The sequence below is a fragment of the Rhineura floridana genome, chromosome 3, assembly GCF_030035675.1.
Source record: "Rhineura floridana isolate rRhiFlo1 chromosome 3, rRhiFlo1.hap2, whole genome shotgun sequence".
NCBI classification, from domain to species: domain Eukaryota; kingdom Metazoa; phylum Chordata; class Lepidosauria; order Squamata; family Rhineuridae; genus Rhineura; species Rhineura floridana.
Genome location: NC_084482.1, coordinates 196,637,100 through 196,656,321, shown reverse-complemented (window position 1 = coordinate 196,656,321; position 19,222 = coordinate 196,637,100). Strand labels below are relative to the sequence as shown.

Here is a 19,222-nt window from a genome sequence, read left to right as displayed (position 1 = left end):
GCCTTGGGCTCCTTGGAGGAAAGCAGGGATATACATATACTTCCTCCCTTAACTGAGGGTGGCATTCAGTGCTACAGCAGACACATTGAAGTTAATAGGCATGGCTAACTTAGGTTCATTTATTTCAATGAGTCAGCTTCAGAGGCAGGCCCACCCTTAGCATGTGCGGGGCCTGGGGCAAAAGCATAGTTGGGGGGGCCCCCACGCTCTCTCTGTCTCTCTCTCCCTCCCTCCCTCCCTCCCTCTCTCTCTCTCTCTCTCTCTCTCTCTAAGTGGGGGCCACTTCCCAGGGCTCTTGATTTGGCCCTTGAGACCACCAGGTCACGCTGCCTCACCAGGCCACACCCCTCACCAGCCCTGCTCTACACACCCCTCAAGGGCTTTTGCCTGGCTGGACTTTGTCGTTGAATGGTGACCAAGCCTCTTGCTTGACTGGCTAGACAGATGTTGAGTGTGATCGTAAACACCTATGTTTTGCACAACTACAATATCCACCCCCAAAATACCCTCCCACATTTCAGGTGAGGAACATGAGTGTGATCCAGCAGGACTCTCTTCTTTTTGTTATTTTGTCCTTCAATATCCGGTCACATGGGGGTGTTTGCTTGTTTAAAGCTGCTGGGAACGGTTCCAGAAGAAACGTCATTTTGGGGAAATCAAAAGTTTAGACTAGTGTGGACGAAAGTGGTGGAAGCACAAAGCAGTGGAGAGAAAGGTGTTCACATCTGGCCTCCAAAGAGCATCTGAAACGTTGGCCTGAAATTTTCAGTCAGCTGTGATCTGGATCAGGTTCTTACTCAGCAGAAAATTAAGGTAAGTGGGAAATGGGATTGAAAAGCAGTCGAGTAGGCAAAAAAAGATTCTGTTGATAATTTACGGCTAAGCTCTGTGCCATATTTCTGCCTGGGCTCCCGCAGGGCATAACCACATTGGTGTGCTCCCCACCCCCAATTCTACTGATCTTTAAGCTATCATCGGGGGACAATTATATCAGATCTGTCTCCTAGTCATGTTCAATTAAAAAAATTGTCAGGATGGGGAATAAGGAGGTTACAAGCTGCATGCTCATTGTTGTTATGTACCTTGAAGTGGATTATGACTTATGGCAACTATGACGCCCTTCCCTGGCTCTCCCTGTCAGGTTCCTACCTGCGCGTGGCTACTGCCTGTCACTAGGCACCACCAGGGACTCCACCAGTCCGGACTGTCCTTTATTTTATTTTTTCTCTCCCCGCTCTAGCACAGATCTCAACAGATCCCCCTGCTAGGCAACCACCAGTCACGTCCTAATATTAGTATTCCCAGAGACTCTGAATACTGGTATTGTTATTCTCTTCACCGCTGCCACCATTTGTTACAGTTTCCCTTCAGCCTTGGTCATTACCTTACCCTCCCTTCTGGTCTGTGAAACCCCAGCCAAGAATCAGGCCTTTGGTAAACCAAATTAAGTATTTATTAAAGATAACAAAGCTAACAAGATTAACAAGATTTCTTCTTAAGGCACATAAGCATATGGTTTTACTCAATACTAATCCAAACTCCACCCCCCTCCTTCTCCACTCTCTCCTGGCAAACAACTCTCTAAACCCCACCAAGCAACCCACTCAGTTCACCTCATCCACCACCACCACCTCCCAGATTCCACTGTCTCTCTTCCTTTTATACGTTCAGCCATTTTAAACATTCAGCCAATCATCTAGCATTCTACTGCCCATTCACTCCCCCTCCTCTTTCACTCCACTTACCATGTATCTTCTAAACAACCAACACTTACCATATATACATTAATATAGGAACATCACAGCGACCCTATGAATCAGGGAAATCCAGTAGCATTTGTTACAAACCACCCTGTTCAGATCTTGTAAGTTCAGGTCTGTGGCTTCCTTTATGGAATCAATCCATCTCTTGTTTGGCCTTCCTCTTTTTCTACTCCCTTCTGTTTCCCCCAGCATTATGGTCTTTTCTAGTGAATCATGTCTTCTCATTATGTGTCCAAAGTATGATAACTTCAGTTTCATCATTTTAGCTTCTATTTGTCTTTTTCGTGGTCCATGATATGTACAATCTCTCCTCCAACACCACATTTCAAATGAGTTGATTTTTCTCTTATCCGCCTTTTTCACTGTCCAACTTTCACATCCATACATAGAGATTGGGAATACCATGGTCTGAATGATCCTGACTTTAGTGTTCAGTGATACATCTTTGCATTTGAGGACCTTTTCTCGTTCTCTCTGCCCTCCCCAGTCCTAGCCTTCTTCTGATTTCTTGACTATTGTCTCCATTTTGGTTAATGACTGTGCCAAGGTATTGGTAATCCTTAACCACTTCAGTGTCCTCGTTGTCAACTTTAAACTTACATAAATCTTTTGTTGTCATTACTTTAGTCCTTTTGACGTTCAGCTGTAGTCCTGCTTTTGTGCTTTCTTCTTTAACTTTCATCAGTGTTCCTTTCAAATCATTACTGGTTTCTGCTAATTGTATGGTATTGCCTGTATATCTTAAAGTATTGATATTTTCCCCTCCAATTTTCACACCTCCTTCATCTTGATCCAATGCCGCTTTCAGTATGATATGTTCTGCATATAGATTAGACCAATAGGGTGATAAAATACACCCCTCACACCCTTTCTGATGGGGAACCAATCGGTTTTTCCATATTCTGTCCTCACAGTAGCCTCTTGTCCAGAGTGTAGGTTGTGCATCAGAACAATCAGATGCTGTGGCACCCCCATTTCTCTTAAAGCATTCCATAGTTAAGCTGCATGCTACTGAGTTTCATAAAAATAATATTAAAAGAGATTGCTGCCTCCAAGGGGTTACCATTTAAATTCTGGGGCGGGGGAGAAAACAAGGGGGGGAAGGAGAGGCAAGGATATCAATGTAGTTACACAAACTGAGAATTTTTTTTTTACAAAGTGATCCCTCAAACAAACAAACCTTTGTACCGGTCTGGTGTGTACATATGTAGACTGAGCAGAGCTGTCCCTTCATCTGGCTCTGCTGGCTAAGCTGTCCTCCTACCAGGGTCACTCCATCAGGGTGACACTCCCCCTTACACATTTTTGAAAAGCAATTTCCCCTAATATTTCTATAAACACTTTCCCCCAGTATATGAATTTGCGTACATATTACTTGGTTGAAGAACCGCATTGCAGAATTCAGAGAAGTGTAAATTTCAAAGGGTGGCTGTTTTTTCATTCACTTGTTTCAGAAAGTGTGAATTAGGTAAGTTCACCTTTAAATGGGAACCAAATCAAATTTCTCCCTATCCCTGTCCTCTGCCCCACTCTGCTGGCTCAGATGACCTCCTACAAGTGCCACTGCAAGATAGGGCATACTCCCTTCTGCCCACCAAATGGGTGAGAGAGTGGTAGTGCCCACCTGACAGTCAGCAGAAAACCCCAAAATTGGGCATTTATGAGGTGTGGGGAGGGATCCCAAGCCAGTCTCACTGCTGTCACATGGTGGCATCACACTGTGGGCCCAATCGCTGCACCATCTCTATGCTGCCATGCCCTTGACATTATGTAAAGCTCTGCTGGTCAGCAGCTAGGGTTTGGATTGTACCAAATTCTTCCAAGCTACACAGGAAGTGGATTGGACTGTGAAAGACCAACCCAAATGGTGTTTGCATTTTGACCAATTTGTAGGGCAGTACAATATCTCAGAGAGGAGGTCAGGTCTCCTGCTCCCCTGGGTGCATTCACTTTTGCCTATTAGTGAATTATAGTTATCTATTTAAGAAATGGATATGCCACCTTTCATTGCAACCCTTACTCACATCATAAACACACCAAAAAGCAATCAAGCCCTGTTGGTGGAACAGCCACTGACTGCTCCCCAGCTGGGATGACCTTATGACGGGGCCTTCTTGATGGTGGTTCCCCTTTTGTGTAATGCCCTCTCTGGTGAGGTGCATCTGTCAATGAGGGACTTAAAAACATTCCTGTTCACCCATTTGATGACTGAAAGATACTGTCTCTAGCAACCTTAGCTGTGAGGGTATGTGACTGTTTTACATATTTTTGGATGTTCTTTATTTTTTAAAATGTTTTTACATGCTTTAGATTGTTTGCAATAGTTTTAATTTTTAAGAATTGTATTGTTTTAACTTTGTGGTGTTTGCTTCCCTGGGCTCCTTTGGGTGGGAATATAAATAAAATAAATATAAGAAGAAGGGCACCACCAACCCACCCTTTTCTCTTCCATATCTCTCCCCACTCCTGGTTGACTGTGTCATGCACATCCTGGCAGGAGCACCCTGATCTATTTTACAAAACTGTTATTCAGCTTGACTCCAGGTTCTCTTAATGAACTGCCAAGGACGCCCTCAAGTGCTGTCCTTTAATGGTAGCCTTGGAGTGCCTTCAGTGAGACAGCTACTCACCTGTTATGAGGGTCCATTTATTGCAGGAAGCTTTGTCCTTTCTCCAGAGCCCAGGATGATGCTTGGGGCCTTTTATGCTCTGTCGGCCTTGTTGGTTGGAAGGCCTGTTAATCCAGGTGGGGTGGGGAATATAGGAGCCAACAGGGGGAGTGAAATATGCCTTCTTGAATAATAATTCGAATTATCCTTAAATTAAATTGTCCTACTGCAGTGATCTGAATGAAGAAGACTTCGTTTGCAGGAATGGCAACCTCCCTGTCAAAGGAGCTCACTTTCAAGAACTTGCTGTTGGCCAAGAACATGGAAGATCCCAACAGCAAATTGTCCTCCTGTTTCAGTTTTGCTCTTGAGAATCTCCAGAATGAACCACCGTGTGTGAGAAGCAATGCCCATCTCACCATTTCTGATGGGCCCACTCTGATGGAGTTCACCTCTGGCAAAGGAGAATGTGGAATCACAGTCTTCCACAATCAAGGCAAAGTCCAGTATGACGTCTTTGTACCCAGCTGGGAGCTCTATGTTTCTCGTCTTTGCTCTAGCTCACAGCCTCTTATCCTTGGTAATATCCTCAGCATCCGTAGCCATCTACATAGCTGGGGTTCATCCAGACCAGGGTTTTCTTCTTTGGCCTGCTTTGACCTGGCAGCTGAGAGATTTTCCATGGAACCCCAAGTCATCCAGAAGGATGCTGAGATGCTGGTGGAATGTGGTGGGAAAGTGTTGAAGTTTGTCTCTGGCCATGGAAGCTGTAAGATTTCTGTCTTCTTTAAACAAGGAGAGGCCAAATATGAAGTCCAGGTAGACAACTGGGATGTAGTCATGGAGCGTTTCCAGACTGGGGTGGAGCCACTGACTTTGGAAAACTTGTGGAGTGTGAAGAACAGGCTGAGCTCCCCAGAATGGTTGGAGCTGAGGTGTTGCCTAGATGAGGCTATGACCAGATTTTCCCAGGAACCCCTTTGTGTTCAGAATAATGCTAAGATGCTGATTGTAGCCAACAATGAGAAAATTGTGCTGATCTCTGGGAAAGGGCAGAATGTCATCACAGTAATATATAAATTTGGTTTGATTGAGTATAAGTTGTCAGAGCGAGGGTGGTGGGAGGTGGCAGCTAGGGTGCTGCAAAAGAAAGAGATGCTTACAAGAACAGAGTGCTAACTATGAGCTGGGATATCTCATGGATTAAATCTTATTTTAGCTCTGTGGTAACCCGGAGGCTTAAGGAAACCTCCATCTCTTAGACCTGACTCCTCACGTGCAGTATGGAAATAATAACCCCAGCCTATATTAAAGTTCTAAATCAATCTCCTGCTACCTCAGGGATGGGAAAACTGTGATCCTTCAGATGTTGTTGCAGGTCAGTTCCCATTAGACCCAGCCAACATGGCCAACAGTTGGGGATGTTTGGAACTGTAATCCAAAATGTCTGGAGAGCACCCAGGTTGGCGAAGACTGTTCTAAATGATCTGGAACTGGTATACCCTAATGATCATTTTTTCCAATACAAAATTACCAATCAGTTGATGTGACATTGTTCCCTGGATTCTTCCATCATTGGAAGTAAAACAGGTCGTTACTCTGTAGTGGCCCTCTTGCTGTCTTTTAGGGGCAAGGCTCAGACCATCCTATTTTCCCAGCTTATACAATTACATACAATGGCTTTTATGTGACTTTATTCTGCATTGCTGTTTTAGTTCTGCTTTTCTTAGCTTTACTTTTTCTAATTCTCGTCAAAGACATATATTTTATATAGTATCACAACAGAATAGAATATGCATCATTCCACTCTTAAGATCAGATACATAATGGGTATTAGGGAAGCTCCCTGTGAACTCCCTGGAAGCACAGCTGAGGGGGGTCATTGGACATTGTGGACCTTCCTCTCCATCCATGGAGAAGAATATCCACCATCAGAGACTTCCTTGAAAAGCTCAGCTGCCACTGCTCTTTCACTATTGGTGTTCCAAGGGTGGTCAGAAGAAAAAAAGGTGTGTCTTGGGTGAGGGCTTGGATCTATCCTTCCCATCCTCCCACACAAGGAAACCCATACAAGGGAGAGCTATATGAGCCCTAGAGCTGGAATGCTTATTTTACCTGTCATCGAAATCAATGGGAGAGTTAAAAAAAAAAAAAGCAAAGGTGCAGGGGGGAGGGAAAATCCCCCTTTCATCCTGACTGGCACAAACCCTGCAGGGCTTACGAAATGGTGGCTCTTCCTCCACAGATTCTTCCATCCCCATCACCCTACTCATGTGCTTAATATACTTTAAGAAAACCCTAGAATAATAATAGATTGAACCTTAATTGCCTTAAACCAATTTGTTAGAGTTGGCAGCTTAAACACCATTCCTTAATAGCTATCTCTCAATTAGTTGATAATAAATATTCTTGAGAAATGATTTGATTAAAATGCCTGTCCCAGGACATTATGAACTGATTCCAATTCAAGTTAAGTCCTGCTGATGCCACCTTGAGCTCTTTGGATTCAGTATAATAGCATGTCAGTGTAATAATGATCTCTGAGATCATCCGGAGGAGAACCGCTAATTGCTCCCGCCCCCATCTTACAGAAGCCCAACTAGCATCAACTAGAAGTTGGGCATTTGGTGTTGCTCGTCCCATGCTGCGGAACACTGTCCCAGCAGAGAATTGACAAGGATCCTTGCTTTTGACTTTCAAGACCTTTTTATGCCAACAAGCTTTTGTAGCTGTTCAATTTTTTTTTGTAATTAGCCAGTCACTGTAATGATGATCTGCATTGTTTAATGTTTTGATGTTGTATACCACATTGATATTTTATAGAAATACTTTTATAAATCAATCAATAAAATAATAAATAATGGTAGAGGCAGAGCATTTATAAATCTGTTGAATTATGTGTTGTATTGATGGACCCACTTGCATACAGTGGAATACCTGTAATAAGAACTTCCTCTCCAGAAAATCAAATGTCTTAAAGGCATCTAGCATCAATACCTCTAGTCCTAATTAGTGCTCTTGCAATGGTAAATCACATTCAGTGGCCTCCTAACTGGGTTTGCTCTTTGCCTTGTAATCCCAAAGCCAAACTGGATAATGATTGTTTTAATATTTCCTTTGTCACTTATGATCTCTTATTTTGAAAAACAGTTAGTTATTTCTTCAGTGCTTATAGTAGCCCCATTGTAATTGCTCCATTTATTATATTGCAGTAATTTTTTATATAATTTACTGTTTATTTTCTATCATGCTTTCACTGTGTTAAATACATATTTACAAATTTTCACCACTTGTCTGTTATTTTAATACATTTCAAATTGACTTTCCAATGCACGCACACTAGGGTTGCCAGGTGTCCAGTTTTTGCCTGGAGACTCCAGATTTTTGGGGTCCTCTCTGGGTCTCTGAGTGAGTCACCTCAATCTCCTGACCCTCAGCTTTCATTTAAAAAAAATAAGTTTGTAGGTTGTCTAGTTCAAGAGATATACACGAAAATGTCACACACACACGGGAACGTCTGTTAAATTAGCTGTAGCTGGTTGCTCTAATCCTCCTCTTTCAGGTTTGTAGCCAATAAATGAAGTCAGGGTTGTGATTTGTTGATCTCTAGGCAGTAGCTAGACCCCACCGCGAACTCAGAAAATTGTTGTTTCTTCCTGCTTATCTGAAAATCTTATAAATTGAGTAAGTATATAGCTTTCAGTCTTTTTCTCTCTTGTCTGCAGGAGTCAAACAAGTTTAAATTTTCCTGGGCTGTTGAAGAGGGCAATGTTTTGAAAGCCTTCCCAATATGAAGCTTTAATCAAACACTTGCTTTTCTGGGAGTAAAGCTGCAATGCTAATCCCACCTACCTGGAGTAAACCCAACTGAATTAAATAGGACTGACCTTTGACTAGGCATGGTTAGGATTGTGCTGTAAATTAATGGACTTTTGAGTGAACATAGCAAAGAATTGTTTTGTGTTCTAAATCTTTCTCTTCCCATCCAATCCTATTTTTTAAAGTAATTAGGCAGGGCTTATTTAGGTATCACTGCTTCTATTATGTAGGAAACCAATACTGATTTTATTTTTTTTTTAAAAAGTTTGACAATGACCGTCTGGTTTTGGCAATAAGCTATTGTATGGGGTGTATGTATTTTTATATTTCCAATGTGTGTGCATGGAGTCTTTCCAACAACCCTGTTCGCTGACTGCAAACCAAGGCAGCTCACAATAAGATATTAATCCCTTTAAAATCCAGTAACCATAAAAACAAGTGTAAACAGTTGCAAAACAGCTTAAAGTGGCATGATTCTTAATTTTGGGTTGGGTGAGTGACGTTTCTTATCACCTTAGGTTGTAGTTCTGCGCCAGAGCTTGGAAGTAACTTGTTGTTTGTAATGAGTTACTTGTAATTTATTACTTTTTAAAGTAACGAGCAGGTAACTTCGTTACATTTTGCTGGTAATACAACTAGCAGTCATTTCATTACTTTTGAGCTGCAACTTTAACGTTTCCAGTATTACTTTGGGCATTAGTTAGGAGGGGAGCGAGGGAAGTCTTTGTCTTGGGTGTGCAGGTTTGTACAGCTCCAACTTCCCACAACATGAAAGTCCAGGTAAAGAAACCCTCCAAGGTACTCCGAGGAGATGAAGGCACAACTTGGCTCAACCAGCAAGGACATCTAGGGTTGGCCGGCTGGCCAGCCACCCTCCTGGGGCTGCAACTTCCTTCTCCTCCCTCCCTCCCCTCCAGCACTGGAGTTACTTGGCTGAGGTGGTCATATTGATGGCAGAGCCGTCGGGCGCCGGATTGATCTGGATCAGCATGGGCTTCTTTTTCTGTGTGGTCTCTCTGCAAGCCGGGGAGCTGCAAAAGGCTGCTGGTGAAAGGTGAGGGTAGGCAGCTTGCAAGAGCCTCACTTGGCACATCCTCTAGCCCTGGGCTGCAGAAGCAGAAGACGGAGACGGAGCACTCCTCCCCTGCGGCTCTTAATCCCACTGGCCTCAACCCTGTGGCAAAGCAGGCGCCGGCTCCCTCTCCCCCTTCTGGGGCCCTTGCAGCTGACTGCCTCGGCTCCACTGCCTTTCGGGCGGTGCCTCCTGCTGCTGCTGCTGCACTCGTTTCCTGGGTCCTTTAAAGAACACGGTGGGGGAGAGAAGCGCCCATGGTACGAGGGAGGGAAAGAGGGGAGGGGGTCCTCCTTGGGCGAACCTGCATGTGCCCAGGAGGGGTCCAGCTCTGCGAAGGGCGCATGTGTCCCGAGCCATGCCAGCCAAGCCTCTTGCCCTTAACTTGCGTTACTTTGCCCGGAATGCGAGGAAAATTGAGGCGAGCAGGGGCCATGAAAGGATGGGAGGATGGGAGCAGCTTGGTGGAATAGCACATGCTTTGCAATTGCTTTGCAATGCAGAAGGATGCAGGTTCAATTCCCCTGTTGTCTCCGTGGGTCTCTCCTACTTCCAGGAAAGCTGCTGCCAATCAGCGTTGACAATACCTAGATGGTCTAACTACAAGGCAACTGTGACGCCCTTCCCTGGCTCTCCCTGTCAGGTTCCTACCTGCTCGTGGCTACTCCCTGTCACTAGGCACCACCAGGGACTCCACCAGTCCGGACTGTCCTTTTTTATGGTTTCTCTCCCCGCTCTAGCACAGATCTCAATAGATCCCCCTGCTAGGCAACCACCAGTCACTTCCTATAACCAGTATCCCCAGAGACTCTGCCTGAGTCTCTCTCAATCAGGTTACCTCTGTGACTGTGTGCTTAAGCTGTCCCAATCCCTTTGATCTATACAGAATGCATATAATTCTGGTTTGTTCTGGATACTTGTGGTGTTATATTCTTCCCTTCACCGCTGCCACCAATTGTTACAGTTTCCCTTCAGCCTTGGTTATTACCTTACCCCTTCCTTCTGGTCTGTGAAACCCCAGCCAAGGATCAGGCCTCCGGTAAACCAAAAGTATTTATTAAATATTAGAAATAACAAGATTACTTTATAAAGGCACATAAGCATATGGTTTCATCTATTACTATGATACTTGACTAATCATAAACTAGAACTCCCACTCTCTCTTTCTCCACACTCTCCTGACATCCACCTCTCAAACAACTCTCAAAAACCCACCAAAACAACCCTCTCACGTCCACCAAAACAACCCACTCACGTCCACCCAGATTCAACTGTCATACTTCCTTTCATACGCTCAGCCATTCTAACCCTCAGCCAATCATCCAGCATTCTACTGCTCATTTACTCCCCCCTCCTCTTTCATTCCACTTACCATGTATCTTCTATACAAACAGCACTTACCATATATACATTAATACAGGAACATCACAGCAACCTCCTGTGTTCCTGGGAAGAGCCCTGTGGGAGAAAGTCCCAGCTCCTTTTCTGATGTTTAATAAAAAAAAAAGTTTAATCTTTTGATCGTGTTCCTATTTTTTAATTTCCAAAAGTATAATGAACTACTCCTGAAATTTCATCTAGGATAAACATTGCTTCTATTTTCTAGATTAATCTTGATTCAAGGGCCCATAAAGAGTAATAGCATCAACCTAATTAAATTTGTTTTAAAAATGGATAAATGCTAGAAACAAATTGTGATCACCGTCGACAGAGCCAACTGTCATGCCAGCACAATTAACAATTAATAATGTAAGTGGAAGAACTTCAAAGAACAAATTCATTGAAATAAGACATATAGGCACTTATTTATTTATTTGTTTATTTATTGTACTTATATACCGCCCCATAGCCAAAGCTCTCTGGGCGGTTTACAGTAACTAAAAACATTAAAACAAATATACAATTTAATAACACATCTTTTGAAACAATTTAAAACACAATTTAAAAATTTGTGGTATAATTCACTGTTCATTCTGAAGGCCAAAGTGGGTGAACAGATCCTTGGAATGACTGCGTCCTTGAATCTTGCTGATTCCAAATCTTGTCATGGATAATTTCTGCCTGTCATGGATTTTTTTTAAAAAACACAAGTCCTCTTTCCCTTCCCACACCCAAAAGGTAGAAATTTTATTTCTGCTATATGTACTCCAAGTCACAGAGATGTGACTGAGCAAAACTGAGGGCTTCTGGGTCAGAAATGTCAGTTCTTAGACGGGTGTAGCTTGACCCCAACGCTTACATTCTTAAGCAGGTGCCGGCAACTTTTGGCCCTCCAGATGTTGCTCAACTACAGTTCCCATCAGCCCCAGCCAATGGCCAGGGATGATGGGAATTGTAGTTCTGCAACATCTGGGTGGTCAAAGGTCCCCCGCAGTTCTAAAGGAAGGCATTTAAGGCTGCAAATTCTAACTCCATTTGTTTGGGAGTAAGTGCCATTGAATCCAATAGGACTTACTTCTAAGTAGGCATGGTTAAGATTGTGCTGTCAGCCTTCCTAGATGTCATGCAGGGCAGGCCTTCCTTAATCAGAAATGTCCCATGCACCTTAAATATGTGAGATTGGGGTGTGGAAAGGTGCTGGTTGAATGCTGGATGTTTCTGATGGTAAACTACAGCACAACTGAAGCTCGGCTCGGTTCAGTCATTGATTTATGAAAGGAAACAGCAGGGCTCTGGCCTGCCTGGATGTCAAGTCTGCTGATTTGGAAAGCCCCTGCCCTCAAGCGTGTGAGGGGCAGCTTCTAAATGCAGAATGCATGAGAGCAGTCGCGTCACTAGGGTTGGTGTCACCTGGTGCGGTAACTCATGGTGTCACCCCCATGGACTCCTCCCGTATCAGACCATACAGAATCTTAGTAATGTTTTTTGTACTAACGTTACTCGGAAATCGTAATTCCCATATATCACTGAACGTAATGGCAATAGTAGTGACATAAACAACTAACAAAATTAAAATTACACCTTTAAATTACAATTTCATACGCACAGCTCAAATTCTTGCTCTTATTACTAATGGGAGTTAATTATCTTGCATATGCCCATAGTACATTTTCAGATACTTTCAGACCCTCAGCAATTTTCAAGTGGTCTGTGTAGAAGAAAGGTTTGGGAACCCCTGGAATAAGACACCTGCTTATGTCCCTATGCTGCTCTCTCCCCTCATTGAGGTGCCTGGGATGCATGTGTGTGGACACACCTCCTTACAATTATGGAAAGTGATTCTTAATAATAAGTCTCCAGACACAAAGTTACATAGGTATTTATCATTTGTTTAGTAGAAAATTCAGAGCTGCAGGGTCCCTTCCTGATAGTTAGAGCCACGTACACCCTTTTTTGCTCCTGGATTAAGAATGAGATCTTTGTTAATGCATTCTCTCACAACAACAAACATCTCTAGGAGCCAATCAGCATGTAAGTGGAGAGCGTTAGCAACTGAGAAGAGTCTTCTCAGTGGCTGACTCACCTCCTTTCACTCTGATTGGCTCCAATCTGCAGAAAAGGCAAGGAAGCCTATTAGAAGACTCTTCTCAGTGACTAACACACTCCCTTTTCATGCTGACTGTAGGATGCTTGGAGACATAGGGACCCTGCTCCCCAAAAAGCAGAGGGACTAAGATCACCTGGGCGACTACCCTTTTGGTGCTTATGGACATGACCGTAATATATTTTGTGACGTGCAAGTTCGATATTATTTATTAAGTGTGTTTAGGATTACACTGATGGCATTCCCAAATATGTACTTTCACACAGACTTTGGTTTTCCATAACACAATGTTTGTCCAAGCCTCCACACTTGGGGGGGCACTACTTGCACACCCCTTCCATAAGCACATCAAAGTTGGATACACACCTGAACCAAGTCCCAGACAAAAGGGCACTCAAAACAAAAAGGTAATTACAGTGGCTGAGTAGATCTTGTACAGTGGTTATACTGACTGGGCAGCCGCTGTCCTTCATATTTTACAAAATATTTTTTCCTATACAAAGATTAAATTTCTGTGTATGAAAAAGTAATATATGAAGTGGTCTCAATAGTGAGAAAAGTAAACAAGTGAATGGTGATCCAAATGTTTTTCATTCTCACGTTATGAAGCTAGCTGCCAGATGATGTATCACCTTCGCTACGCATGCAGCGTAGACTGAAAAAACAGCACCCAAGCCACCATTCAATACGTGCACATGTTCTTTCCAACATGAATCTACAGGTCTCAAAAAGTAATGTGTGACAAAAGTCCTCAAACACCTTATAACATGCCTCAAACATGGTCTCTTGTTCTACCAGCATGCCTTCACACCATCACTTTGCCAAAACATAAGGATAGGTAAATTGCTTTTAGGGAGGTTCACAACTATGATTTCCTATTTATATAATCTAAAAATATTTTAAATACATAAAAACAGCCAGGGGAAGATATTGGAGAAATATAAAATAAATACAAATAAAAAAGGGGGGGGAGGTGAAGAGACCTTAAATGTGTTACTCACCATCTCTCAGCCTATCCTCCCCTCAGGATGAAAACAATGGAGAACCATGACCACCCCCAGGAAGAAGGGCACACTTAAAATGTAGAGGGGAAAATCATCTACAACCATAGTGTGAAATCAAATACTTATTGGGACACAGTATGAAGAAATATTTATATAAACATGACTCTCAAATATGTTTATGAATTACACAATCCGTAAATATATTTATAGTGCAATCCGATGTTTGTTTACTCAGAAGCAAGTCCCAATGTATTCAATGGGGCTTACTCAAACTGGGAAGTGTGCAGAGAGCTACAGCCTCAAGTGATAAGGAACTTGTTCTTTCAACTTGTTCTTTTAAGTTGAGACCTTATCCGAGTCTGTGTTGGAATTGCTTTTTAATATGTTTTTAAGCCTTTTCTTTCTTTCGTTTAAAAAAATGTTTTTTAAAGCTTTTAAAAAATATTTTCAAAGATGTTTTAATATATTTTAAAGTCTGTTTTTATGATATTTTAAAGTGCTTTTAGTGCTTTTGTTTGCCACCCTGGGCTCCTACTGGGAGGAAGGGCAGGATATAAATCAAATAATAAATAAATAAACTTCATTCGCCCAACCCAAAATTCAGGATCATGCCTCTTTAGGCTGTTTTCCAACTGTTTATTCTTGCTTTATGGTTATTGGATTTTAAAGGGATTTATTGCTTGTTGTGAGCTGCCTTGGTTTCCAACCCTACTTCACAGGGTTGTTGGAAAGACTACACACACACACTGCAGATGTATAAATTGTAGGCTGCTGAGTCTCACTGTCTGGTGTTTTTCCAGAAAGACAGAAGAAGAGAAAAGACACTTAAGAGGTTAAACTGTGTTGAGAGACTGCCAAGGTCAGCGCACAGCAGATGTGGTTGGCAAGGGCAACGAAAAGATATATAACCCTTGGAAACCGAAAGCAGCGTGTGGGGGAATAGTGTGGAGGAAGTATTTTGTGCAGGAAAGGAGTTTTGTTAGGAGAAGCGAAGGAGAGCAATACATGTCTGTTTACCTATTGTCAGTAAAGACTCTTAACTTTAACTGCCTGTGTCTCCGTGACTATCTATAGGCTGGACTCTCTACACTTGGGTACAACCAGGCAACTGGGGTAACATCTGGGCCGCACCGCATCACAACACCACATAAATACATACAGCCCATATAATAGTTTATTGTCAAACCAGTTGGTCATTGCAGAAAAATCAGTATTGGTTTTTAAAAAATCAGTATTAGTTTCCTACAGAATAAAAACTGTAATACCTAAGTAAGCCCTGCCTACTTGCTTTAAAATAGGACTGGAGGGGGGGGGGAGACAGAAAGAGAACACAAACATAATTTTTTACATTGACTCCAAAGTCCCATTGATTTTCAGCATATTCATAACCATGTCTACTCAAAAGTAAATCCTATTGAATTCAATGGGATTTACTCTGGAGATATGGGATTAGCAATGCTTTTACCCCCACAAAAGCAAGTATTGGGAAGGTTTTCAAAACACTGCCCAGGATCTGACTCCTACACACAAGAGGGGAAAAAACTGAAATGTATATACTTACCCAATTTATGAGATTTTCAGATAAACGGGGGGGGGGGGAACCACCATTTTCTGGCCTTGCAATGAGGTTTACTAGACACTGCCACAGGTCAAACAAACCCTTCACTGATTGGCTGCAATCCTGAATGGGCGGTGTTAAAGCTACGAAGTGCTATACAGTAGTTTAAAAAAAGATTTAACAGGGGCGGCTGACGTTTTTATGTATATCTCGAGAACCGGACCACCTAGAAACTTATTTTTTAAAAAAAATTAAAGCTGAGAGTCACCCCCCTCTGATGGTGTCACTGGTGCAGTCTGCACCCCCCACACACCCCTAGTGATGCCACTGCATGAGAGGCTGTTTTCAAATGTTCACAGTGGTAGTTTGTCTATGTAACCTTTTCACTAAGTTATCTAAAAGAGTAATACCTCCCACAAGGCCACTTTCTCAGTAACATTCCCCTTGCAGGTCCCTGTGAGAGAGGAGACCCCGGAGATTGGAATAGGGGTCCCTGTGAGAGAGGAGACCCTGGAGACTGGAATAGGGGTCCCTGTGAGAGAGGAGATCCCGGAGATTGGAACAAACGTGGAACAGGAACAAGATTTGGAGTCTATGGACTTTAGAAATAAAATCTATTGTTTGGAACTCAATGTTATCTCTGAAGAAATTAATGAAGATTCTAGAGATAAAGTTATCAATGACATGGATTATCTTCTGGACTGGAATGATGTGATGGAGCCCAATATAGAGAAAATCTATGGAATTAACTGCAGCCATGTGACAATGGAAAAACTTTTAAGAGATGACCCAGTGTATTTTGAAAAAAAGAACAGAGATATGATTTTACAGCAGTATTTCAGCAACTTATTCAGAATGGATGGCAAGAAAATATTTGGGATAGAGGTAATTCCCATCAGACTCTTATTATATGACTATGGCTTTGACAGCAAGATTATTATGGAATACTGATAATGGAAGATTGGATATTGAAATTACTGGACTTAACAAGACTACTGAAGATGGAAGATGGAAAATGGAACTAATAGAGATAATAGAACAATGGCTACTGAAATTACTGAACCTAACAGATTCTGATGTGATGGATTAATTGAAATGTTTATTTTGACTATGGTTATGACAATAAGATTATCATAATTAGTAATGAGATGGATTAATCGATATGCTTATCTGGAAAAAAAAATTGATAGATATATTTCTTAAAGAATTGAAACCTCTCTTTGACTTTTTGTGGAAAGAATAAAGTAATGTTTATGAGATTTGATGATTAAGTAAGATAACTACTGGAGGAAAGTGATTTTATAATATGACTTAAGAGACAGGATTGCTATATATTATAGACTTATAACTGATTTGATCTTTGACAAATGGGAAGTCAATATTTTACTCTTTATTTTTTATTTTTTTTTTTCTTCTTTTCTTTTTTTTCTTTTTGTTTAACTATTTTTGATTTTGTTTTTTGTCTTTGAATGTTTTATGATTTTGTCTTGTATGTTTTATGAAAATCTGAATAAAAATTATTGAAAAAAAAAAAAGTAACATTCCCCTTGCTGCTCTCAAAAATATTGTTTAATTCATAACCTTAATTCTCTGTCTACCACAATAATAGGTTTCCATTACATAGGTAATTTGAAATGCTCATCCTATTCTGTTTTTGTGATGCGAAGATCTGTTTTCCACATACATGCATCTCCTTGCAATGATTCAACATAATTATGAGTGTAACAATGCTTTCTCCACTGCTCATTCCCAGTAACTGATATTCAGGGGCATGCTGCACATGACATTTAGAGGGAGAACATAGCATAGCTATTGTGGCTAGTAGTCAATGATAGCCTAAACCTTCATGTTCCAGATCTCCATGTCAAAGACCAGGGCCGGCTCCAGGCACGCGGGGGCCCTTGGGCATCAGCTTGCCCTGGCCCCCTGGTGTGTGTGTGTGTGTGCGCAGCCCCCCATGTGCCCCCCAAGGCCCCCTACCTGTCTAGTCTTTACCATTGCCCTTAATGAAGATGGCATCTGCGGTTTCCCTAAGGGGAATGAAGCCTCTGCCGCCATCTTTGTTGATGGCACACGTGCGTTCTACGCGCGCACATCTCTGCCATCAACTAATATGGCAGCAGCAGCTTCAGTACCTTAGGGAAGCTGTGGCCACCATCTTCATTAAGGGCAATGCTAAAAAGCCGGCTGACAGTTAAGTGGGGGTGTGGGGGGCACGGAATTGTGGAAGGGGAGCAGAGGGCCCCTCAGGGGCCCCTCAGGGGCTCCTGTAGCTCTGGGGCCCTTGGGCCAGTGCCTAATCTGGCTGCCCTTTAGAACCAGCCCTGTCAAAGAACTTCATGAGATAGGCTTTCCAAGTAGATATCTTGGTTTTGAAATAGAGCTTATTATCATGATCAAACACAGCCACTTCATTCTCCCCTTTGCCAGAAACAAAGTCCAGCAAGATCCCATCACAGTGAAGGGTTAGTCTGGCATTCTCCCACATGCTGTAGGGCCCATGATCCAGGGCCTCCATAACTTTTAGTAAGCATTTCTTCATCAATTCTGAAAGCTTTCCTTTCTCCTCCAGTAGCTTCCATGTTTTCAAAATGCCATGGAAGTTCAGCTCTTCACGTTGGAAGTAGACCTGGGAGAAAAACTTAGATACAGAATCCAGCCAGTTGGAAAGGCTCACTTTTGCCTTGTCTTGGAGGAGGGGACGGTTGGTGCCATAAACAGCCAATTCATTAGAAGTGTCCTGCATATTCTTCCAAGAGATCAACATTCCTGAAAGTAATACCAGCACCAACAGTGACGCAAAAACACACATAGTTCTTGCAGGATATTGCCCTCTGATGGCTACCTTAAAGAGAGAACAAAAATAATAATTTATTATTAATTTAATTTATTACCTGCCCTTCCCCTGAGGTCTCAGGGTGGGTTACAACAGTTTAAGATACATCCTTAAAAGCAATTTAAAATCTTACAATCACAAACATCACAAAAGTAGGGTGGGTCCTAAAAATATACTTCTTAGGTGTCAAGGGCAAATAAGGGAGATTATTATGGCTGCTGAAAACCAGGGAAATATCCAACTTAAAATGCAACTGAATTCTGAATTGTTCTAGTGTAGCCTTTCCTGATTGGATGACCTCCAAATGTTTTGGACTACTGTCCCCATCATCCCCAACCATGGACCAGGCTGGCTGGGGCTGATGGGAGCTGTTGTTCAAAACAACTGAAGGGCACCAGGTTTGGGAAGTCTACTCAAGTGGTGGAATGGGATGAGGTACTATTTTCTGCTTGAAGGCCACATTTATTCATTCATTCAAACTTCTTGGGGCCAGATATTGGAGGCGAAGGACAGAGACAGAAGTGGGTGGTGAGGCCAGAGGGAAAAGTAGGCAGAGCAACAGATGTGATTCTTAACTTTGTACAATACATTGCATTCCGACCACACAAAAGCCTGGGGTGTGTACACACCCATATACCTCAGTATGCTGAATACCAACTGCTGGGATCTATAGGAGGGGAGAGTGCGCTTGCACTCAGATCCTGCTTGCAGGCTTTGGCCCCATCTGCACTATACATTTAAAGCAGTATCATGCCACTTGACACAGTCATGGCTTTCCCCCCACCCCAAAATCTGTAGTTTGTTAAGGGTGCTGAGAGTGTTTTGGAGATCCCTATTCTCTTCACAGAGGTACAGTTTCCAGAGTGGTTTAACAATCAATCCCTCTTCCAAGGGAACTCTGAGAATTGTAGGTCTGTGAGGGGAAGAGGGGTCTCCTAACAACTCTCAGCACCCTTCACAAACTATAATCCCAGGATCCTTTGGGGGAATCTGTGACTGTGAAGTAGTACGATCCTGCTTTAAATGTATAGTGCCTAAGATGGGCCCTATGTGTGAGTTATTCACACTTGTCTATGG

The 19,222-nt window shown here is 42.5% G+C and overlaps 1 protein-coding gene across 1 annotated transcript; it reads left to right on the top strand.

Annotated features, from left to right (window-relative positions):
• Positions 1 to 646: 646 nt before the first annotated feature.
• Positions 647 to 7,658, top strand: LOC133380987 (uncharacterized). Its single transcript, XM_061619302.1, has 2 exons — positions 647 to 813; positions 4,605 to 7,658. The coding sequence occupies exon 2, from the start codon at positions 4,613 to 4,615 to the stop codon at positions 5,549 to 5,551; it is 939 nt and encodes a 312-aa protein (XP_061475286.1). The 5' UTR covers positions 647 to 813; positions 4,605 to 4,612; the 3' UTR covers positions 5,552 to 7,658.
• Positions 7,659 to 19,222: the final 11,564 nt, after the last annotated feature.

Excerpts from the sequence above, each read along its gene's own strand:
- LOC133380987 (XM_061619302.1), top strand. The coding sequence starts at position 4,613 with ATGAAGAAGACTTCGTTTGCAGGAATGGCAACCTCCCTGTCAAAGGAG.